The sequence below is a fragment of the Physcomitrium patens genome, chromosome 23, assembly GCF_059467195.1.
Source record: "Physcomitrium patens ecotype Gransden chromosome 23, ASM5946719v1, whole genome shotgun sequence".
Taxonomy (NCBI): domain Eukaryota; kingdom Viridiplantae; phylum Streptophyta; class Bryopsida; order Funariales; family Funariaceae; genus Physcomitrium; species Physcomitrium patens.
Window position 1 is genome coordinate 12,997,791 of NC_143432.1, and position 24,808 is coordinate 13,022,598.

Here is a 24,808-nt window from a genome sequence, read left to right on the forward strand (position 1 = left end):
TGGTTGAGTGTTTATTGAGAAAAATAATTATACCGTTAGATTTACAGATAAATACAAATTTCATTTCATAAGATACATTTTGGTTCGTAATATATTGCAACAACATATCTTTTTTGGTATGTTAAACAGTAGATTAAAATTATCAACAAATAGTTCAAATTGATCTGCAATATATATATATATATACATGTGTATGTATGTATGTACATCAAACCTACTTTCATGCACATCCACACAGCTTAAGTTCATGCACAGTTAATTTTTGTCACAAGCGAACTTTAGCACAAATATGCTATTTAGTTTCATACAGCCTACATCACAAGAACAACAACACATCCCAGACATTTATTTCACCTTCAAAAAAACGATTGACGGACATCGTTTCAGATATGCCACTCACAATACCAAAAGTTAGAATAAATCCCATTAATTGAACTAAGAATTTCCCACTCGTTACTAATTTGCAGAACTGATTGATCATCTCTTTTTATCTATCAGTCTATCAATCTTTGTATCTATATCTATATATACTCACTCTCAGTAATTGTCCTGAATTTGATGCGTAGCTAAGAAAATCTCTGAAAGCATAGTAAGCATTATACAAAGTGAGGGAGGGAGGGAGGGAGGGAGGGAGGGAGGGAGTGAGTGAGAATACATCGGAGGAAAACACTACGATGTAATCACAAGGACAGCAGGCATTATTCACAACAGCAAGTTTCCCTATCAGAACCAAGTCAACACAGCCTTCCTTATAAGGCAGCTTGCTGGAGGAATGAAAGGAGGGATTGTGTGTGGCTTGCTACATAAAAGTCCTCAAAAAAATGGGTGCGACAGGGTAAGAACCTCTCAATCCTCTCAAAATTGTTCTGGAATGCAAGCTTCCTCTAGACTTGCTGCCCAGATGGCCGGACCACAAGTGGGTCACTGAAACGAATGCTGTCCCGCAAGGAGCGAGATGGCGGTGCACGCCCTTCCGTGTCATGCAACCGGCGTCGCAACCCATGAAGACCCCACGTCCACGTTTTGGAGTTAATCGTTGACTTCAGTGACAGTGGTGGCTCACATTCATAGGCCTCACCAGCTTCCAAGCCTTGAGTTTGGAGGTCCGAAGGAAATGCACCGTTTTCCCACTCACAGCCGTGTTTTCCAACCAACCAGGTGGATCCCCCACTAGCGCAGCCGTCTAACGCGTATCTGTCATCACTCAGAGCAAGAGGATGATACGATGCGCCCCCAAAGTCATAGCTTTGGCCTGCCTCTTCTTTTCCAGCTTTGGGCTCTGGAGACCATGATGTCGCAGCAGCCGCTCCGTCCTCCATAAAATGGATGGTGGGTTGGTTGGTTGTGTATGTAGTTGCAACAGAAACTGCTAGAGGAGTGTTCAAATCTGGTACAAATGACAAGGTTCTATTTGCATGGCCCACCGAACTAGGCTCATCACCTGTGCATGCAACTGCAGTGGAAAGAAGAAATGGCGCATTCAGATCTGGAAATGAGGAAGAACTTTTACTCTCATAGCTATCCATCCGCGCAAGCAAGGGAACCACCTGCAGATAACAAGCCAAGCGTGTTGCATCTAATAACCTCAGCACATCACATTGATTCGTATCATAAGAATAAATGTATGGGTAAACTATAAAAACTAGTTACTGTGAACCTTTGTATGGATCCAAGCATAAGCTTCTAACAAAATCAGACAATGTGGCAATTGAGATGTACCTGATCTTTTGGTCTCTTTCCCACCATTTTCGGTGTGTCTGTGTGTTCAAACACCAATAACGGGCCAGCTGGGTCGACAGAAGGTTCAATAACTTTCCATGCATGGTCCAGGGTCACTTGTTCAGAGTGCTCGGCAGAAGCTTGAAAGCTTTCTGACCGCTGCTTGGCAACGTATTGGTCAAGCATTTCTAGATCCTTCTGCGCCAAATCCTGTTGAGTAAACTTGATTCTCTTGGTGACGAAAACGTCAGCTGTAAAAACAGTTAGCAGTTCAGAAGGAAACTCTTGCGTACATGAATAGGACGGAAACACATCAAGAGTCACATATCCAGCACATAAGACATCGAATGACAGATATGCTCACCGTTTTCAACCTCGACATTTAACGGCCTCTTCAGCACCCTGCTCGCCATGTCTTTCCTGTTACTAGGATTAGCCATCGTTTGTCCACCTTTGTGTAAACGACTTTGCCATAATCGTAAGCCCTGATCTATCTCAAGAACCTCAGCGCCGCACTGGGGATAATTGTAAACAACATCCTCACTAGCTCCACTCTCCTCTTTGTTTTCAACATCACAATCTAATGTAATAGCGTCGAGAGTGCTCCGATCCCTTTCAATGTAAGTCAAATTCGCCTCAGTCACGTCAATGGCCGCAGAGACTTCCTTGACATGAGCATCAGTAACGTCCACTGGAGCAGATAATGGAAGATTATATCCATGTTCAGACCTCGATACTTTTGGCTTGAAATGCCGAACCCAAGGGTTGGCGAAGACAGCAGGGGCAGAAGATGGCCCATGTGACGTATAATATGACTGCTGTTGTCCTCCTTGCATTAACTCGAAAAGCTGGAAACGACAAAGAAACATAACATTACCCTCAGAAGCATAGCAGGTCAATGCATTAGCATTGTACAAATCATATTTCCCTAATAATGCGTCACCTATAGAGGATAACAATTAGGCCCGTTACTCACCTCAGTACGATGAGATATGCCATAATCATCAACTGGTCGAGACTCCACACAATCTTGTTCCGAGTCATCAAGCTGAGCTGAATTCCCATGGATGCCCAAGTGACCGAGCCCCTGCTGGCCAAACAAGCTTCTGACAAATGTTGCCTCCATGGAATCCAAGAATGAGCTGTGCTTGTCATCAGTCCATGTCGTTGCTGCTGACTCACGCTCTTTTTGAATCTGTCCAAAACTTATTGATTAATACTCATACGAGAAAACCCATAATAGTAAAATTCATGTTCAAAAATATAAAAAAAATGTTTAGAAGAAGAAGAGAGCACTAATTAGGAAATTCGTCGTGCTAGAAAAATATCCAAAATCTGAAGCAATTGGAGAGTGGTAGGTAATGCGTAAAATAAAAGTCAAGCGTCATTCGAAACCCTTACCGAGTGAGTTTCAGAATCAGAAACTCTCGTAGGACTCTCGGGCATAGTATTCACACCTTCGTCGACCTCATTCTCGCCCTCATTCTCCTCTAACATCGATCCACTCGACGCATGCACCTGTGCTCCCTTTCTTTCAGAACACATCTTATTTTTTATGATACCTGAGGCCCTCGACGTACTCCTCAGCAAAGGCTGACTATCGTTAATATTTACAGAGTCCCCATCAGACATAGTTGAGCTTTCAGAGGATTCGCCGGAGTAGCCAGAGGAGTCCATGACTTCACAGTTACGAGCACACGAATCTGACGCATAGTTGCTCGTATGTTGTTTCGCATTGACCGGACACAAAGAAGCCACAGATGCAAGCATTGCTCCAAACTGTTGCATTCGAATGTTCCCTGGTATTGAAACTCGAAAGGGTGACTCTCTTGCTCTGATAATTACGTCTGCTGCAGTGCGCTCGAGCCACTGATGTGAACCTTCAGATGTTCCCCTAACCTGAACATTATTGAGCTCCGCGCTGCTATTGTGCGACCCTACTACTGTTTCAAAACGCACTCTGCATCGCTCGTTCAATTCTGGACGCAACATGCTCCCAGGGTAGTGTTGTTGCACACCAGCCAATGCGTATAACTCGATAGAATTCTAATTTATGAAGGCTGTGGTATTCACGTCTCAACTTTTAGGGTGTCTATCATCTCCGTCTCCAAAGGAACATATTATGTCGCTTGAAAAGAAAAAAGTAGTAGTAGTCTTCAGATAAATAGTTACACATGCTCGTTTCCTAAAGCATGCCTTAGGATTCTGGCCACGTATGAAAGAACTTTAATTCTCTGCGCCTCTCAACAAGACATCATGCTACGCATCGGCACCAGGTCTTGTAAGATATGAAAAGGGAAAACAGTGATTAAATTTGTAATTCGTCGTCAGTAGCTGGATCGGTTCGGGGATGGTACAAGAGAGGGGTAATTGTTCGTTCGTGAATTGAATTTCCAGAAAAAGAAGACGGGATACTAAAACCACTTCGAGATCACCCCGAAAAAACACGCAAACAAACAAACAATCAAACAGACATATACACAACAAGGATCGAAGGTTGCAATAGTAACGTCAAGATTGGGAAAAGAAGGAGAAGAGAAGAATAAGAAGAAGAAGATAGAATATTTAAACCCAAAAAAAAAAACCCAAAGGAATCTCGAGTTACTCTTACAACTATCACCTTCAAAAACACTCGTCTAAAAATCTTAAATTCCAGACCCTGTCATATACACAGCCTACCGAAACTATCTTTTAAGAATCGTCGTCATATTCTCGCTAGTCTAATAATTCCTCTAAAAAACACCAAGACGAAAAGAGATCGCGCAGCAGATAAAGGCCACGCAACACTTCAAATCCCGAACATTCTCTTCGAAACTCCAAAACACGCCCCAAAAAAGCCTAAACGCTCATATAAAATAGAAGGAAGGATCCAAACGTTTAACACCGGCTTCAAACGCCGGCATCAAAATCGTTCCACTCTCGACACCACGCACAGCGGGTCACAACGCTACCGGCTCAGCAGCTCAATCGACCCAGCCCAGCCAGCGCAAACCTTCCCAGCAAACCAAAATCCCCCAGTTGACCGCCTCGCGAAACAAACCCAAAAATAAAACCACCACTCCTCTAATAAAGCCTCGCGGAATGGCCCAAGGAACGATTCACGGGGGAACCAACCTCTCAAAACCACACGAAACGCGAAGCGAACCTCCTCCGCAACGCGAAGGGAATCGAAGGCAATCCAAGCGAACGAGGAACATGGAAGCACAGGAGCGAAGCGTGGAGCAGCAGCTGGGGAGCTGAAAGCATGGCGACTCGGCTTGAGAGCAAGAGCCGACGAAGACAACAGAAAAGCGCAATGCAATGCACACCAGGTTGGGATTACTATTCCGGCCCCGTACCCCAGTAACGCACTTTTCCCTCAGATATTGTTCCGTTTCCCCCCTCCCCTGGTAACTCTCTCCTTCTCCTCCTCGCGGCTCCTCGCGGCTGTTTCCCCTCTCCCCTGGTAACTCTCTCCTTCTCCTCCTCGCGGCTCCTCGCGGCTGTTTCCCCTCTCCCCTGGTAACTCTCTCCTTCTCCTCCTCGCGGCTCCTCGCGGCTGTTTCCCCCCTCCCCTGGTAACTCTCTCCTTCTCCTCCTCGCGGCTCCTCGCGGCTGTTTCCCCTCTCCCCTGGTAACTCTCTCCTTCTCCTCCTCGCGGCTCCTCGCGGCTGTTTCCCCTCTCCCCTGGTAACTCTCTCCTTCTCCTCCTCGCGGCTCCTCGCGGCTGTTTCCCCTCTCCCCTGGTAACTCTCTCCTTCTCCTCCTCGCGGCTCCTCGCGGCTGTTTCCCCTCTCCCCTGGTAACTCTCTCCTTCTCCTCCTCGCGGCTCCTCGCGGCTGTTTCCCCCCTCCCCTGGTAACTCTCTCCTTCTCCTCCTCGCGGCTCCTCGCGGCTGTTTCCCCCCTCCCCTGGTAACTCTCTCCTTCTCCTCCTCGCGGCTCCTCGCGGCTCCTCGCGGCTCCTCCGCCTCGCCCGCCATCGCTGCCCTGCGCTGCAACTCCGCAGCCCAACGACGCTACGCTGCCCGCTAGTGCCGCCTTGCAGCCACGACGACGACGACGACGACGATGACGACCGAAAACTTTTACCGTCCGTCGATGAAATGCCCTCGTTCGACGAAATATTTTCCTCTGAAAATATTGAATATTGTATAACAAATAAATATATTTCTTCAAGATTGAAATATTGTAAACAGGGTATTATTTAATGCGATTGTATTAAGTAACTTTTCATTAAAGTCTAATTTCTGCTTCTTCTTCTTTTTTTTTTTTTTTTTTTTTTAATCCTGCTACAAGATAAAACTTTTCCAGATGAAATGGATCTTATGCTTCTTTTTGACTATTATTGAAAGCGTGATTTAATAAAATGGTCACTTAGTGTCATAAAAATATACTATAGCTATTAATTACATCCCAATTTTTTAATATCCTCAAAAGTAAAGTAAAACATTGACGCGCTCTTTGTAGCTAAACAAGATTCATTCACTGTGAATATAAAATCTAGTAGTAAAAACATAAGAACACTAATAATAAATAAATAAATAATGACTATATTCCTGAGAAAATGCCAATCAGAAATATGTAAGATTATTCTCCACTGTTTTGTACTTGATATGTAATATTTCAAAAATAATTTTGCAAATACTTTATATGGGTATTTAAAGAATTGGTAAGTAAAACCAAACAATATAAAAAAATAAAAATAAAATACTATCAAATGATAAACAATCGAAAAAAATTGTTTAAAAAGTTGCACATTAATGAATTTTACTTGAAAGTTTTGGAAATCATGGCTATAGGATCCTGACAAACCAGCTCCAACAACGTATTTTCATTATTACCAGAATCGTTCCGATGAACTAATTGAATTATTTGATAAATAAATATTTTTATGTTATATGAAATATATATGTTATAATTTCTTGACATGGGTTTGAAATATAATAGAAAAAATATGAAACATAATTAGTGCTCACATTTTTTCCTTACAAAAAGCTTAACATGTATTTCTGCCATGTGAATAGTGCAAATAGAATCAAATTTTAACAAATGCTTCGGTGTTTTCTTTTGGGTAGGAATAAAGCAAATAGTCTTCAAACTTATTTCTTTTTTTGGTACGTAACTTCCACATCACATTATCTTCTACATAACAAATAACTCAAACATCCAAATGAGGTTGCAATCAACAACCTAAAAAAAAAAACAAAAACAATAACAATGGGTTATAATAAGCATCTTCACATTAAGGTTAGAAGTAGCCATTGTTTGACTTCCAAGTAGCATCCATTCTTTCATTGGACACTATCTCCCTTTGAATTAGCCCACAAGTCGATTCTATTATACCCAACAAATATAATATCAAAATGACGAAGGTAATTACACCACTTTTTAGTCACGATTATTTTTTTCTTTTCATGCACATGCAAAATATATTCAAACTTTTTTTTTTTTTTTTTTAAAGTCTCAAATAAATATATCTTAACACACAAGCTATTGGTTTCGGCTCACACACCCACATCATTGTGATATTTAAAAAAGCACACAAACACACACACACACACACACACGCACAATACCTAAAAAAGCGAGCTGGTGTAAAGAGGTTAAATATCATAATGAAGATGAAAAAGGCAAAAGATATAGGATGGATGAATAACACGTATTCATCCATATAGGGCAGCGAAACTGCGAGGACACGCCAGAAAGCTCGCGCAGAAGGACGAAGAAAGGGGAACGGAAAAGAGCGTCTGAGAACGGGATTGGGAACGCGGGAACGGATCGGCGAGATATGGTCATTTAAGATCCATGGAGAAGGGCCACGTGGCGGGCGAGGAAGCGCCCTCAGGTGATCATCGTGCAGGGAGCCACTTGCTCTTGTGCCGCCTTCGAACCCACTCTTGTGGTCTTGGCCACACGCCGCAACTGCTTTTCTGCGCTTTCGTGAGGGCCTTTGCAGCTGATCCATGACCCCACCTCTAAAATATCCCACTCTCGGTCGCTCGCGCCCTTTCTCTCCCTCTATTTACCTTCAATTTGAGCTCTTTACCACTCGCTCCGCTGGCGGTTCGCAGGGACAGGAGTTGGGGGACGGGGATGAGCCCCATGAAGGGCTGTCGGTGTTTGATTGCTGAGCTCGATAAAGATCTCGGACCATGCGCCATGCATGAGAGTGCCAGCATGCAAGCTACTCCATTTCCATTACCCCACCCCCTCCCACTTGTTACTCTTCCATTGTTTGTTTGTTTGGTTGTTTGTTTGATTTTTTGCTTTCCACACGCATGTGCATGTGAGCTTACCTCAAGGAATGTTTGTGGGTTGTGGCGTTCCGTGTGATGACGTGGACGATTTCTTTCATTTCTCTCGGGATGCGTGTCTTCGTGGTAAAACCCAACTTCGGTTAAGTATTTGTTTGTTGTTTGCGGCGACACTGCTTGCGGGGATACTTCAAAACATAGAAATTAGAAGGAAAAGAAAATAGATGGAGGGGTGTGGGATTTTTGAATTTAAGGAACTACTGCCCAACTTCGGCATTCGAATTTATGGTGGGTGTTTTTTTTAAAAAAAAAAAAATTGTCTTAATGTGGGAGGACTTTCCGAAGACGATGTCTGTACTTGTTTTTACCGATTAGGGTTGTTGAACTTGTCATTACTTGGCCCTCGGGTGGTCAAGCCCTCCAACGTGCTTCGAGGTGTAATAAATTTGGACAGGGACAGGGTGGCAACAGAGTTTTCAGCCAACAGAGTTACGCAAGGACATTCCACATCATCCGAGCTTGCAATGTGTACAGAGGAATCGGAAGATATTTTTGTTAGATTGTCTACAGCAGTGGCATGATGTTTGGCCAAAACTGATAAGTTACCTTTTGAACTGCGCTCTCTGAAGAGTAACTTAATTGTGCAGGACACCTAGAAGGATCAGGGCTACAAATATATATATATATATATATATTCTAGCACTTCCCGACATAGTGACACTCTAGACCCTGTTCGTAAATCAACATGGTAGGTAAATATTACGCAGCGTTCTTTGAAGACTTTCCCCAGTAGGTTAGAATGTTCTCCTGCCCGTATGTTGGCATATGTAAGATAGGACATGCGCTCCCACAGCTCCTCAAAATCTGCGGAATAGGATACTAGAAAATATCAAGCTGATAGGATCAAACCTCTACGAAAAAGCTGGGAAACTGGATTGATATCTCGATATTCCAACTTGCTCAATATCTGGACCGGTCCTCAAAAGGTTGAATAGTTTTATTCATGAAAAGCTAGGCTGGGCATTAGCAAGGAGATAGCACCAGCGGAACGCTTGCACGAGCCTTCAGTACTGTGGAACACTTTTGAGCTGCTAACACATGCAAATTTCAATGAAGAGGCTGGGCATACACCTGATGCTGTGAAATATCCGAAGATTGTCACGTTGGTTACAGAGCAATAAGTAACGATCAATTGTACTCAAAAGAAACTAATACCTTACAAAAAACCCAAATGACATGCGTCGGAACTAGGATGGTCAGGGATAAGCCAGAACGTTTCATCAACATGGCATTGGGGTTTCATTTTCATGTTTGAAGTTATGAAGTCAAACAAACTTTGCAAGTGTCTGTTTGGTAGGCAATCTCATCAGCATACACGGATAGCTAAACACGGCACAACTAAAAGCACCCAACAATAACGAACGTGAGCTGTTAATTATTGTAGAATCTACTAGGTTCTACTAGGTTCTTCAACAGACTCCTAGGCAAGACCTGAAACACAGTATGACTAGGACAGTAGACTCGTACCTTGCGCATTATTCTGCGGCACCATCTAATAAAAGCAGCTGATGAAGTTTTAACACCCATAACAAAGCACCTACGTGCATATGGAGCAACATTCCTAAAAAACGAAGTAAATTAATTTAAAAAACAAAAAACACACACACACACACACATAAACACATACACACATCGCTGAACAAAGAAAAAGACATCAATTCAAACTTACTGACTGCGAAACATTCGGTTGAGTGTGATCGACAATGTTAAGTATCAGAGATTTGCTTTTCAACTTGCTCTTTATTTAAGACACTGGATGCAAAAATCCAATAAGTAAAGGTTGCCAATGCTCCATGAATGGTCTCCTCAAGTTAAGAAATCCTCGGTCAGTTAGATTTCCTTGTCGTGGGCTTCAATTCCATCAACGCATAAGCGAGAAAATCGTCCGAATTTCCAATTGGGCGATTCACTAAGAGAACCCCATGGCTGCAATTGAAGAAGCTGATCCAACATTACGAAGGGCCACGTTGCCCTATGTGCATAATTTAAAATCGTGATATTTTATGTGCTGTGTCGGGCACGTCCTGTGTTGTGATCCACAGAGCGATTAAGTTTGACTGGGCCTATGATGGTCCCAACATTTTCTTTGGGTCGACCCACTCATCAAACTCTTCAGATGTTAGATAGCCCAGACTCATAGCAGCTTCCTGCGTAACAAAGGTGAACTTTTAATATAACGATGGAAAAACCTTACACAATCGATCTTGCTAAAAAAACAAGAGCACCTGAAACATGCCTAATGAAAGCAGATTTCTAACTCAACGTACTTCTTAAACACTAGGTGATTCGGAAATAATTCCAGGTACAAGCTTTGACCATAGTAGCATGAAACCAATCAGCACAAACATAAACAGACTGGTTACATAATGACAGGCGGTGCGACATTAACATCCATATCCAAGAAACAGAAGCGTGCATAAATGACTTTTGTTAACTGCAGAACCCAGCACAACACAAAAACTGAGGTCTTGCCTTCAATGTAGTCCCTTCTTTGTGAGCTTTCTTCGCACATGCTGCAGCTTTGTCATAACCAATTTTCTGCCCAACAAGAATGAAATCAGCAATGCCACTTCCGGAGAGAATGTCCACACTCAGCACACAATTGTACTCATCAAGACAACCCCAAACGCATAGAGCAATAAAATCTCCTTTCAAAATAATAGCAGCCGTCCAACTTAATTAAACGCACAAAAAGAAGGCAAGTGAACTTACAGGGTTGAGCGCAGTCACAAGCATTAGCGACTGCGTTTCAACATAAGCCAACCCACAACACGATTGATCAGTAAAATAATTTGAGACGAACATCACAGACAACATCAAAAAATTACATGCACTGCTTAGTTCAGTATTCGAGGGTTAACATACCAGTCAAGTAAAGACCTGAACAGTATGACATTACACTGATACAAGATCGAATACATGCAAATAGACCTGAAGATAAAACTAACATATCATCCCCAGGAAACATACCCTTCGCATCAAATTATCAATATGGTTGCGATTAGCTTCAATGCCCACAACACAGTTCTTCCTGAAAGACTCTGCGGCGTCTCCAAGCAACACCATTGACTGCATATGCATCCCAATACCATCCATTAGAAAACTACTCTTCCTATGTTTGAAATAACTTGTGCGGGACAAATGGACAGCTAAAACCACATACAGAAAACGGTGGTGTGAAAAAATCACGACTGGACTAAGCAAATCACAATTTAGAGTCAAATAAGAAACACGTACCTGAAGCAAAGCGTTGATCATGACAGGCTTGTAAACATTGAGTTCAAAGTGCCCATTAGAACCCGCTACTGTAATGGTAGTATGGTTACCCATTACCTGCATATAAAATCAAGCATATATCAAGCGGCCATAATGCACCCTAATATGAAAAAATGCCATACCAATCAGGATAAATAATTCAGGTTTCAAAAATTGTTCAACTCTTATGATCGAGGTTAAGTACCTAGGGGTATAATTTTCAACAAAAAATGATGAACCGTTACCTGAGCGCAAACCATTGTTAAAGCCTCGCACTGTGTGGGATTGACCTTACCCTGCAGTATCCCCAAACTCTCATCAGTTCTTGCAGGAAAAGAAGAAATGGAAGAATAAACAAATAAAAACAAAAGAAGAAGAAGAAAAAATCGGACTGTACCGGCATGATACTGCTGCCAGGTTCATTCTCCGGTAAAATCAACTCATGCAGCCCGCATCGAGGTCCACTGAAACATTTAAGACGAACGTCGCTAAATGATTGAAAGCCTTAAAAACAGAAAAAAAACTACTCCCAGGTTTATACTATTCACTAGAAAAATGATGACTAGAAGCTCTAGCAGCAGAAAGTTTGAAACTGTTTCAGTCTTGCTAGTATTGCTACCAGGCTCATGCAACTGAACACTTTAAACAAACTTACTGGCTGTGTCTGTGCCTACAAATACGCTCAAATCATTTAGAGTATGTAATCATTAAGGGAAAGAGAGAGGCAATGCCTAAAAATATTTAAACAACGTCAAGTCCATCTTACATAACAAAATTCACCTCCTAGTTGAACCTGAATGAAGATGCAGCAACAAAACCACGATCGACGATTACCCTATGCCTTCTACCATAAGTTGGGGTTAGATCAGGGAGGTAATCGTACCTTCCCAACAAACGAATGTCATTGGCAATCTTCATAAGAGAAACAGCTACAGTGTTGAGTGCACCACTACATTCTACAATAGCGTCATGAGCTGCCTGTGCAGACATGCAGCAAAAACATTAGGCCGCGACTCGACATAATCGCTGCTCCACAAAGTTGAGGATTGAAGATGCTAGTAGCCGAGACCAGTAGAAGAAATCGTACCAATGCTTCAAACTTGTTTGGAGCTGTAACAAATGGTAATCCTGTCTCCTTTGCCACTTGAGCTGCAAACTTCTTATCAAACCTGCAAACTCAGTGTTAATAACAATTTTAAACACAATTCGTGATTATAAACTATAAATAAAGCGCATCAGAATGGAAATCCAATCCAATTTCTTCTAAATGTTTAATACTCAATCTTGTGATTTTAAAACAAGTTAATACAGCCCTCATTTAAGATGTTCAAGTAAAATATGAGTGACTTCATACCCCTTCTTGGTGTTGAGTCCAGTTCCAACAGCCGTCCCTCCTTGAGCCAACTGCAAAAATGGAAATGCAAGATAAGTTGAGGTTCAAATTCTGGTACATTAAGTTGCTCAAGTAAATCAACCAAGCATATAATATACTAAAATGGGAAGCATCATACATCAAGACAATACCACGCTCACAAACAGCTAAAAATAATAAAATATAAATGCTGATTTCAAACCTGATAAAGGCGAGGAAGGGTGTTCTCGACTCTCTCTATTCCATATTGCACCTACATCACATGATGCCGTCAGAGCTGTTCCAATTTTTTTTAAATAAATAAATAAATAAATAAATAAATCCCGTAACCTGAAAAAAAATGTAAAAGAAAACGATGAGCAGATTTGATTAAACCTGTGTGCAGTATGCACTAAACACTTGTCCGAGGGTGAGTGGAACAGCATCTTGAGTATGAGTGCGACCAATCTTAACAATGTCGCTAAAATCATTTTGCTGCCAAAAACCAAAATATCAAACCGTCAGCCAATATTACGCAAGATTCAGACAAATCAATATTGAACTTGAAGATGCATATCCACCTTGGAAAGAAACATAGAGTTACCACGAGCTCAACATCCACGAAGGCAAGATCAAACAATAAAAAGAAAACGTATTATGTATATTCTCATGCCCAAGGACATGTGATCCGGAAACCAATAATAGAAAACTCCAGTGGATGTTCAGCAAAGGGCTGCAGTCACATGAATTAAAAAATATCCATAACCTAATAACCACAAATTTATCTCGGAATAAATAGTGAACTTATTCTCGAAATTCCAGCAGAATTCAAGACAAAGACTTTGAACCAACGTACTCCAGTCTTAAAAGTATATATACCTTCTCAATAAGCGCTTCGTGCAGGGCATGCAAATGGGGAAGTAGCCTACTGGTAGCCTCTATAGCTGCTGCAATATGCATCGCCTGAGGAAAATCAAAAGAAACCAAGACAGAGTTATTCAACATTCAATTCAGCACAAAATTGTATTACAAGTGATGGAGATATTATTTATTTAAACTACGACACCCATTACCACTATACCGAGGCAAACGGCAAAAAAGGAATCCTACATAAATATCCCCATTGAAACCAACCAACAATAAAGGACATTTACAGAAGACACTCCGTTCGTTTGCAAAGCATGGAAGTGTCTTGCACTATAACTTCGTACAACATAATTAATTCTCCTTAAAGGATTCTCTTTTAAAAAAATACACAAAATACAAAAGTGAGTTTTCTGTACGTAGATGAAGTAAACCACCTGCAACTAGCAATAGCTACTTGTTTCAGACCAAGATAAGTTCCCATTATTTTAAGTTGAATTACAACAGAGTGTGGCTACGAACCGTTGGAAAGGTGTCATTTGAGGATTGACTCATGTTAACGTGATCGTTGGGATGGACCCCCTTGCTGCCAATAGGGATACCGATAATCTCACCCGCACGATTAGCAATCACCTGTAAAATCGCACGAAAGTTCAAAAGAGTGAGGCAGACTACATGCCGACTCATGTTTGAATAACGTCCTCGAACAAGAATTGATGATTAGGAATATGTTCAAAGAGCATTATCCAGTATCAAGACGCCAGCAGGACAATTCAGCAAATACCTCATTGGCATTCATATTCGATTGAGTGCCGCTGCCCGTTTGCCAAACAACAAGTGGAAAGTGGTCAGTCAGCTTTCCCTGAGCTACCTCACTGGCCGCTTTTACGATGGCCTCGCCAAATTTCTTGTCCAGACCATATTCCATGTTCACCTGCCTCAATCACAAGAGTGCAGCTGGAATGAGTATCGTGCGATTCCAGGTTACCTCCGACCAGGCAATTCGCCGAAGTTCCAGAGACGATAGATCAAAATAACTGCTTATCATTGAACAAATTAACAAACCCTTTCTATAAATTTCCACTACGAACATTCAAAGAAACAAAACAACGAAAGCGAGGCAGGCTAGGAATTACAATGGCAGCGCACTTCTTAAGGATGCCAAGAGCTTCAACAAGCTGTTTCGGCATCCGTTCGGATTCACCCCCAATCTCAAAATTCTGTACAGATCTTTGAGTCTGAGCACCCCAGTATCTGACCAACACAATTACAAAACCTCGATCAACATTACACCATCAACCACAAAATCAATGAGCTGATCAACTCCAAGAACTCTGATCGTAGCGCGCCATAACACACCATAATCGTCCACTAACACAATCACTGAAATGGAGCGTAATATCAACCACAAACGATCGAGAAACCGTAACTCGGTAAATTGGCGCAATCAAGGGAATCAGAAAAGTTGAGAAGAGCAACCACACGCACCGGTCATTGGGGACTTGAATGAGGCCAAAGGTGTCACGCTCCTCCCTGAATCCACCTCCGCCTGTGAGAGAGCGGACGAATTGGAAGGTGAAATTGCGCGAGGCTGCAGCTGTCGAGGAATGAACTCGCATCCACCGCCGTGCGGACGCCATCTTCGTCAAGAGCGTCATTGCGAGCTCCACGAGCTCGCAAAAAACTCGATTAGGGTTTTGCGGCAATCAAGCTCAAAACACAGCAAAGCTCACTCACTCACACACTCACTCACTCCTTCGTCTTGCTCTTCTGTCCATCGCCGCAGCAATTCTTCATTCATCTTCATTTATTCATTCACTTTTGGATGGGTGATAGTTATGCGGTCGTGCGGATGGATGAACTCATATGTGAACGTATTGGCTTTAAATATTCGTAGCGTTCTGTAAATGTACAAAAATACACAAAAGTAGAATCATTCGTATTCCATTCAATCTGATCTACTGGCCATTTCAATCGACCTGTTTCAGTTTCATTCCTTGACATTGTGTGTTGATGTTCATCTTGTTGTTAAATTTATTTGTCTATCGTATTATAGAATTGTGTCTGTGTGATAAAATAACTGAAATTAGCCAATCTAATTTTACATAATCAAAAAATTAGTATAAAGATTTTTCTTGAGAATTTTATTTTTAATTATTAAATATATTACAAATCATTAAAATAAATTATAATAATTCATTAATTTTATTTTTTTATTTAAATTTTCATATTTTTTTAAAAATTCTAGATTATTTCAAGAAGAATAGAAATATGCACTTGTAATTTGATCATTTTATTTTATCTTATATAAATTTTCTTAAAAATTTATAGGATTAAAATGAATTCATTTTTTTTAAATGTTTTAATCTATTTAATTTATTGTTACTTTATAATCCTTAAAGATAGACTTTTTAGCTACTACTTCTTCATATTTTATTCTTTAACGGTGAAAAAATACAAAGTGTGTCTAAACCAATTGACTAAAGAATGGCATGGGACATGCACAACAATTCAATAAAAATATGAGAATCTTGTGCATTACATACAAGACGCTATGCGTCATAATGTTGCAAATAAAATATAATGTATACAAGCTTTTTTTAGTAGATTGTGAGCAAGTTGTTGGATGTTGCAAATTTTACATGAAGGTAAAGCATTAATAAGAATTATTGGCAAATATAGAAGCATGCATTGCAACAAGACAAATAATATACAAAATTCCTCTTGTGCATCATCTTTTTGATGAGCAAGTCATTAATCTTTGCCATTTACATAGCAAGCTGACTATTTCTTGTGGCCATTGTTAAGCACTTCATTATATAGACAAACATATATTCAATACTTTGGAAATAAACCAACACTTCAATACATGTTGTATTAATAGAAAATCTATCTTTTTTATGTTCAATCATCCTCCAAAACTTTTGTGAAGCATGTTAAAAGATACTAGTCACTAAGCTAAAGAGTTTTTACAAAAATATATGTAGTTATTATAATATATTAGCTTTAATAATTGTTGGAACAAAAATCAATAAGCATTTTAAGAATGATGGTAACTATATTAATTGATCACATAGGAGTTATACAATTAAATGAAAAATCTTCTTTTGCTTATAAATAAAATTTCTAAGTTTATTCAAGTATGTATTTTTTTTACCTGTAAGTTGAGCTGAACATGTATGTAGTATTTGTTGAATTAATACTATTAAAATCTATGAAAATCTATGAAAATTGACTATAAAAATCTACCACTATTCTATCAAAAAATGTTAGCTTAGAATGTAAAATGATAGAAGCTTTGCATAAACATGCTCTACTTACAATCTAATGGTATAATTATTTGTTAATGTCAATTGAGGATTGAATTGATCCGTAGATGATCTTCGTATTTGGCTTTTGGCTCTTTAGCAAAAAAAAATGCTTAATTGCATAATGTCCCAACTGCAATGGGAGTCTAAACTAATAAGACTTTGTTGTAAAAAATATTAATGGAAGTCATTGCTATATTTTGCATTACACTTATTTTATTATCACATATTTCTATTTCCAAATGAACAAGATTTATGGAGTTTAGATATATCTTTAAATAGATCTCAAAAGAATAGAAGTACATTTATAATTAATAATAAAGACATTGTGATACATCTAAGGCATTCCAAGTATATTACAGTCAAGGACAAGAACTCGATGAAAAAACAATCTAGATAAGTGAGCCTTCACTCAAAGAAAGGTAACAAAATATAAATAAATAAGTATGTATATTGAAAGAGAAACTAGAATGGCTATTGCCATAAGACAAGAAAACTAGAGACCCTTGAAACTAGACTAGAAGCAAGAAAGGAGTTGATAAGAGTGAAGAAGGCTTCACTCTTGTCTCTATATATATTATCTAACTAGAGGCTACATGGCGACATTCTATAGGACCTCCAATATGTGTTGACTTTGTAAGACACATGCCTTGACTTACAAGGAAAGTTTTTCTACATGTAGGCCACATAGTTAGCTTGATCTTCAAGCTAACAACATGTGTGGCACATGGCCAACTTGTTGACCACGTTGACGTGTTGTAACACGAGTATACCATGAAAATATAAAGAAAGGGGACTTTTATTAATGTTCAGTTACCTCGAATATTGGGAGCAACGACCAACTCCAGTGCAAATACTGAGTGGTCAGGTTCAGTCACCACGTTACAGTCAGCCGGGGCATACTGAAATGCTCCGTTCGATTCCAATAACGGGAGTCAGCAGGAAGGGAAAGGACCAATTCACACGACGGGTGAGCCTAGTTCGAAGAGCCAATTGGATCCAATTTTAAGAATCTAATCCGGATCCTCTTATCCAATATGAGACCTGAATTGGTCGGGCAATCCAATGCAGTCTAGTTATGGGAAAATCTAGGTCTTACTACGGGCCTCAGCCAATCTAACACGAAGGACCAATTTGATCCAATTATGGGGACATCCGGGTCTTACTACTGGACTCTTAGCCAATATGAGACCTGAATTGGTCGGGCGACTCAATGCGGACCCGAGTACGGGGTTTCGATTCTGTTTTAGGTTGTCCTATTCTTTGTGCCATTTCAGGAAACATTATTTTTGGTAAAAAGATCTCTTAAAGGTAAAAATGGGGGAGAAAGCTCTGACGACGAGAGCCAATTTCGGATCCAAGCTCTGACGGTGGGAGCCAATTTCGGATCCAAGACGGAAGATTGAAGAAATTCAGAGGATAAGGTTAGGAGGAGAATAAGTTTTGGAGAGTTTTTTTTTGAAGAAGAGGAGAGCTAGCTTCATGCTTCGGGCGGGGAAAGAAGACAGAGAATTGGATTTTTTTTCTTCATAGGGTTTTGGGAAGACTGAGGCAATCGTTGCTGAAGTCAGTGTTGTAATGGTGAATCGGGATTTTTAATGAAGTGGGTTTGATTACTCTTGACTGTTTTATGAAATCGAGTTATGTCTGTGATGAAGAGTTAAAAGGGTGTCTATAGGATTGAGTATGCGAAGTGAATGAAATTTATTGGGTTAATCTAATGAGATAGTCAGTGGATACAAGATCGTGAGTATAAAGCGGTGTCAAAGATTAGCAGTTTGGGTTGTTCGGGGTTCTCTGTAACCTCTAAAGACCTACTGGCCGGGACAAAAAGGACTTCGGCGAGTAGTCAAAGGGCATCCGTATAGATTTACGGTGTATTCTTGTAGTCGTTTATATTCCAACAGTCAAAAACTGATAGACTGCTTAACTATTGGCGAATCTCCATACTACCTTCTACAGCCAGACGTCCGGCGCGTTCTCGAGCAGGAAAGCACGTAATATGACAAAAGTGGTGAATCCGACGTGAAAGCTAAATGTGGAAGGTATTGGACTTCGGTTGATTTTATCTTTATTTTATGGAAAACGAAAATAAAAATTTTAAAGGATTTTTGGGAGAAGTTTCTGGTGGGGATTCTTCTAAAGGACAAGGTATGCATATAGATCTGTCTATTGCTAGTATGTTTCAAGCCTTCTCATTATCAATGCAGCAACAACAAAGCAATGATCGAAAGGAAGCTTTGGCAACCAAAGCATTGCAAGCAGTGGTCAATAAAATTGATCAATTTGATGGAAGGAATATTTCAAGGTATTTAAGATGTTATGTTCGTGAAATGGAATTAAATCGGGTTTCTGAGAAGAAAATGGTTGAACTATTTGGACTTGCCACGATACCGGAGATAAGAGACCACATTACATCGATTACGGATCGTTATGGAAATTCATGGGAGGTTTTTTCACATGCATTGAAAGACTAATATTTCTTGGAAGATGCTGATCGCGTTACTAAGAAGCTATTTTTGGAATGGATTGAACAGCCCAATAAGAATTTGCAAGCAACAGAGCTACTAAGGGAATTTGAGAGGCAGTACTCTCAATTGTCGAAGGTAGAAAAATTGACATTGGAGCCGAACAAAGTTGATCTATTTCTTCAAGCTGCTGATGGAGAATTGCAAGGGAAATTAGAACTCCTTCTTGAAGATAAAGAAGAAGATGAAGGATTGACAATGAAGTGGAAGAACATTGAAGATGCGGTGGGGTTGCTTACAAAAAGAGAAAGGAGGAAGGATAGGAGCAATATTCCAAAAACAGTACAAGCACCCAAAGCTCCAGTACGTACAATACCACCAACAATGCCTACAGTTCAACCTTCGACATCCTTATCAAAGAAAGCAGATATGGGAATAGAAGAAATTATACGAGGAATGCGAGATCTTCAAATCAAATTGGCAAGACTTGAAGAGAATACTTCTATAAATAATTCGAAGAATGTTTCAAAACAAGGATATGTACAAAGATGCATTTGGTGTGATGATGCTTCACACACTAGAAAAGATTGCAATGAATTTAATAATATGATACGGCAGGGAATTATTTGCTGGAAAGATGGAAAGATAGCATTGAAAAATAGAGAGGATCTTCTTCAAACCAATTTTGGCAAAGGAGGAATGAGAGCATTGGTTCAAGATTACCTAAAAGAGCATGAAACAGCAGCACGAGAAAGTGCAAGTTATGGTGCTAGAGTAGATGATGAAATTGGTGGAAGTACGGAAACTAGTGAGTTTTGGGCTTCTGCCGTTTCTACAATGCAAGAAGGGAAATTTCCTTGAGAAGCGTTATTGAGAACTGCAGCTATAATACGAGGAAGAACAGGTTGGGAGGATCCTGTTGAGTCTCTTTCAGTTCATGCATATATTGCTAAGAGCCAACATGAAGCTTTGATGGAAGAAAAAAGACGAGGAAATTTTGATGATACGAGAGAAGGAAATTCTTTTAAGAGGCAAACTCGAGGAGACAAGGCTCAGGAGGCAGCTTCACAAGAATTGCCTGTAAAGGGTACCTCAACATCATTAGAAGAAAAAATAAGGGAGACAAAAGATAAGGGCAAATCAATTGCTTATAAGCTACTTTCTGACATTGAAGCGGCAACAAATTTAAAAGGGGTGTTGAAAGAACGTATATTAAACGTTAAGGTGGAATTCACATTGAAAGAAGTCTTGGAAATTGCAAAGAAGGAGTTTCATGATGTTATCATTGACAGCATTAAGTGAAAGAGGTAATTAATGGGCAAAACTGGAATGAGTCATGTTATTGATGCAAGAATATATAAAGATGAAGAAGAGGTTGATATTGGTTACAAGCAACCAACAAATGAAAAGAATGGGTATAATCAACGAGTACGTTTCGGAGATTCTAGTGACAAGGAAATGGAAACTTTGAGCCATTATACTCGAAAGCATTGGGCAAGGGCAACTACTGAGGTATTAGTGAAAGTAGGAGATATAGCAGAACCAATAGTTGCTTTAGTCGACCATGGTTCTGAAAATAAATCTCATGTCTAAAGATCTTTATAAGAAGCAAAAATGGCCAATTGATATGGAACATGGATGGGCAATTCAAGCAGCTAATAACACACGGGGCGAATTATATGGAGCTTGTCCAGATGTCAAAATTCGGATTGGGGATGTTGGGACGGAGCAACATTTCTTTATTCAAGATACAATGTCTTATCCGTTGATTTTAGGACAACCTTATATCACGGTGTCGTATTACGTGCTTTCCTGCTCGAGAACGCGTCGGGCGTCTGGTTGTAGAAGGTAGTATGGAGATTCACCGATAGTCAAGCAATCTATCAATTTTTGACTGCTCGAATATAAACGACTGCAACAATGTACCGTAAATCTATATGGATGCTCTTCGACTGCTTGTCGAAGTCTTTTTTTTGTCCCAGCCGATAGGTCTCTAGACGTTACAGAGAACCCCGAACAACCCAAACTGTTAATCTTCAATACCCCTTTGTACTTACGATCTTGTATCCACTGACTGTCCTGTTAGATTAATCCAATAAATTTCATTCACTCCACATACTCAATCCTATAGACACCCCTTTAATCCTTCAATCACAGACGTAACTCGATTTTACAAAACAGTCAAGAGTATTCAAACCCACTTCATTTAAAAATCCCGATTCACCATTACAACACTGACTTCAGCAGCGATTGCCTCAGTCTTCCCAAAACTCTATGAAGAAGAAAAATCCAAATTCTATGTCTTTCCTTCCCCGACCCGAAGCATGAAGCTCCTCTCTCTAATTCCCTTGATCTTCAAAAAACCTCCAATGAAACCGAACTGGTAACCTTGCAAAAGCTTGAAAACTCGCTCTCCCCCGATTCCCCCGAAAGAAAAAAACCTCCCCCCCTCAAAACTATATCCCCCCTAACCTTATCCTCTGAATTTCTTCAATCTTCCGTCTTAGATCCGGAATTGGCTCCCACCTCAAGCTTGGATCCGAAATTGGCTCTCGCCGTCAAGCTTTCTCCTCCGTTTTTACCTTTAAGAAATCTATTTACCGAAAACAACGTTCCCTGAAACGGCACAGAGAACAGGACAGCCTGAAACAGAATCGAACCCCGTAATCGGGACCACATTGAGTCGCCCGACCAATTCAGGTCGTATATTGGAAAAGATGCCCGTAGTAACCTGGATGTTCCCGTAATTAGACTGCATTGGGTTGACCGGCCAATTCAGGTCTCATATTGGATAAGAGGACCCGGATTGGATTATCGAAATTGGATCCAATTGGCTCCTCGAACCCGTCGTGTGAATTGGTCCTTCTCTTCCTGCTGACTCTCGTTATTGGAATCGAACGGAGCATTTCAGTATGCCCCAGCTGACTGTAACGGAGTGACTGAACCTGACCACTCAGTATTTGTACTGGAGTTGGTCGATGCTCCCAATATTCGAGGTAACTGAATATTAATAAAATTCCCCTTTCTTTTTATTTTCACTGTATACTCGTGTTACAACACGACATCCCCCCCTCTGAACTTGTGCATCCTCCGGTATGCACCAATTTACCCAATTGCGGTTTGATTCAGAATATATCCCCTACGTCTTTGTCCAGTTCATCTTCGTCACCTTCATTATCCATATCACTTTCATCTTCTTGCTGCGGAATCTCTGTACCTTCATTAAGGTCTTCCATATTCATCTCTGCATGTCTTCGTTTAAATATTTTTACTCGCTTCCCTACAATTGGTATTTTCAATTTTGTACCATCTAACTCCCGTAATGAGAAAGTCGCATTATCATGAACAGTTGTTACCACATATGGTCTAAACCAACATTTTGAACATTTCCACAAAGTACTATGTTGATTATCCAGACTATTGTCATAAACAAGTACCTAGTCACCTTCCTTGATTGCTTTTGGTCTCAATCGATGTTGCTTATCGAATTGCGCCTTGTTTTGTAACCTTGCTCTTTTTAACCTTTCCAATGCTATCTGGACATCTTTCGTTCTTTGCTCCAATTGTCGAATCCTAATAGCCAGAAGTTCTTCTCTTGTCAATCCATCTTCCCATGGTAGCATACTCCAAATAAGTACCTTTTCTTCAATCGGCATAATTGGTTTTTGACCTGTCATAAGTTCTACTGGCATATATCCTGTCACCGAACTATGTGTTGTTCGATCAGCCCATAATGTAAATGACAAAAGCCGTGGCCACTCTTTAACCTTCCCATTAGAAGCTTTAACCAATGCTTTCACAATCGGCGGGTGACCGCGTTCGCTTTTCCCATTCCCTTCCGGATTATAAGCAGTAGTCAGTGATAGTTTAACTCCACATTTTTCAAAGAAATTACGAGCTTCTTGTGCATTTAATTCTCCACGATCTGCAGTGATTTTTCCTATGCACCCGTAACGGCAAATGATATCTTCAAGCAAAAACCTACAAATCCCCTCTATAGATTTTGTCCTCAATGCTCTTCCTTCTACTTGATTTGATAAATCTTCACGAGCTAAAACTAAATATCTCATCTGCCATAACCCAACCGGCATAATAATCAAATCAACAACCCATTTAAAATGAATAGCCAGAGGATATGTAGGATGAAGACCATCTCGATGTCGGATATTAGAATACGATTGACAGATTTCACATGACTCTACAATTGAGAGCACATCTTGATACATATTTTTCGACCAATATCGTTCCTTGAGTTTAGCAACAGTAGCCCAGATTCCTCTATGCCCTGCCCATAAACTATCATGAAACTCCTTTAATAATTTTAGTTTTTCTTCCCTTTTGCCTATCACTCGTTGTGGCATCCTAATTCCTTTCTTCGGTCTCTTCCATAAGAATCCATCTCGAAGTAAAAATCCATATGCTTTTTTTCTTATTTGTTTGAATTTTTTTGTAGACCAATTTCCCTGCTTAGACAAGGTATTCAAATAATGACCAATATCCAATAATTCTCCTTCATAAGATTCTTCAAGAAATAGCTTGTCTTCTCTGTTGAGATTTGATATTGAATAGAATTTCAATCCGACATCATCAATGTCTTCAACCATTTCGTCCTCCCTCTAGTATCTTGCTCGAGATAGTATGTCTGCTACTAAATTGTCCTTTCCAGTGATATGCTTAAATTCTGGATTTAGTGACTTAATATAAGCAATCCATCTCAACATTACAATATCTGGCGTTGAACAGTTAATAATCATTCCAAGCAATGGCAAGCAATCTTTTTCAATTACTACTACTGCCCCAATCAAATAGTCCTTTTCAGCTTTCATAGCCGAAACGACTCCCCAAAGTTCTCTTTTGACTTGCGAATATGCACGCTGACGAATACTTAAAACTTTAGCCCCAAATCGAACTGCAAATCTACTCCCATTTGAATCATCTTGATCCACCGTCCATCCAACGGCAATTGGACTAGCGTCTACAGTAAGAATCACTGGTCTATTGCACTTATAATCAACCTTCCTCAATATTGGAGGTGACATCAATAATTTCTTCAATCTTTGCATTGCCTGAATATGCCTTTCTTTCCATTCAAATCGGTAACCCTTGCGTAACAGTTCATATAATGGATCCGCTATGTGAGCAAAATGAGGGATCTAGATTCGATAAAATACACATGCACCCAAAAACCTGCGAACCTCTGTTAAAGAACCACAATCCTCTTTCATCCTTCCAATTGCATCAACTTTAGTCGGATCTGGTTTTCTTCCGTAAGATCCGCATAAATGTCCAATAATTACAACCTCTCGCACTCCAAATACGGACTTCGTACCCGATAATGTAAGATGAACTTTTCCAAGCCGAGTTAAAATCTTTTCACAATCTTGTATATGATCAACAACATATCTGCGACACTCCCTCGTATCTAAAGTTTCATCCTTGTCTCCTTCTTTGCACCCTTTTATAGGAACATCATCCAAAAAAGACATAGTCTTTTCCGAAATAAAATCTCTCAATACCTTATTCATCCCATTCATCATATGCGCAACTG

The 24,808-nt window shown here is 40.1% G+C and overlaps 2 protein-coding genes across 2 annotated transcripts; both read right to left on the reverse strand.

The window, feature by feature from the left end:
- Positions 1-323: 323 nt before the first annotated feature.
- LOC112275984 (uncharacterized) lies at positions 324-5,001 on the reverse strand. The gene is made up of 5 exons (XM_024506886.3): positions 3,121-5,001; positions 2,696-2,914; positions 2,084-2,567; positions 1,720-1,970; positions 324-1,547 (listed from the first exon to the last, which is right to left on the reverse strand). Exons 1-5 carry the CDS (start codon positions 3,709-3,711, stop codon positions 885-887), a joined length of 2,208 nt encoding a protein of 735 aa, XP_024362654.1. The 5' UTR covers positions 3,712-5,001; the 3' UTR covers positions 324-884.
- A 4,733-nt stretch (positions 5,002-9,734) lies between these two features.
- On the reverse strand, positions 9,735-15,203 carry LOC112276185 (fumarate hydratase 1, mitochondrial). The gene is made up of 17 exons (XM_024507286.3): positions 14,973-15,203; positions 14,621-14,738; positions 14,269-14,418; positions 14,007-14,117; positions 13,500-13,583; positions 13,017-13,115; positions 12,844-12,894; positions 12,624-12,673; positions 12,357-12,438; positions 12,153-12,247; positions 11,667-11,733; positions 11,515-11,565; positions 11,252-11,347; positions 10,985-11,083; positions 10,727-10,756; positions 10,487-10,552; positions 9,735-10,161 (listed from the first exon to the last, which is right to left on the reverse strand). Exons 1-17 carry the CDS (start codon positions 15,140-15,142, stop codon positions 10,078-10,080), a joined length of 1,503 nt encoding a protein of 500 aa, XP_024363054.1. The 5' UTR covers positions 15,143-15,203; the 3' UTR covers positions 9,735-10,077.
- Positions 15,204-24,808: the final 9,605 nt, after the last annotated feature.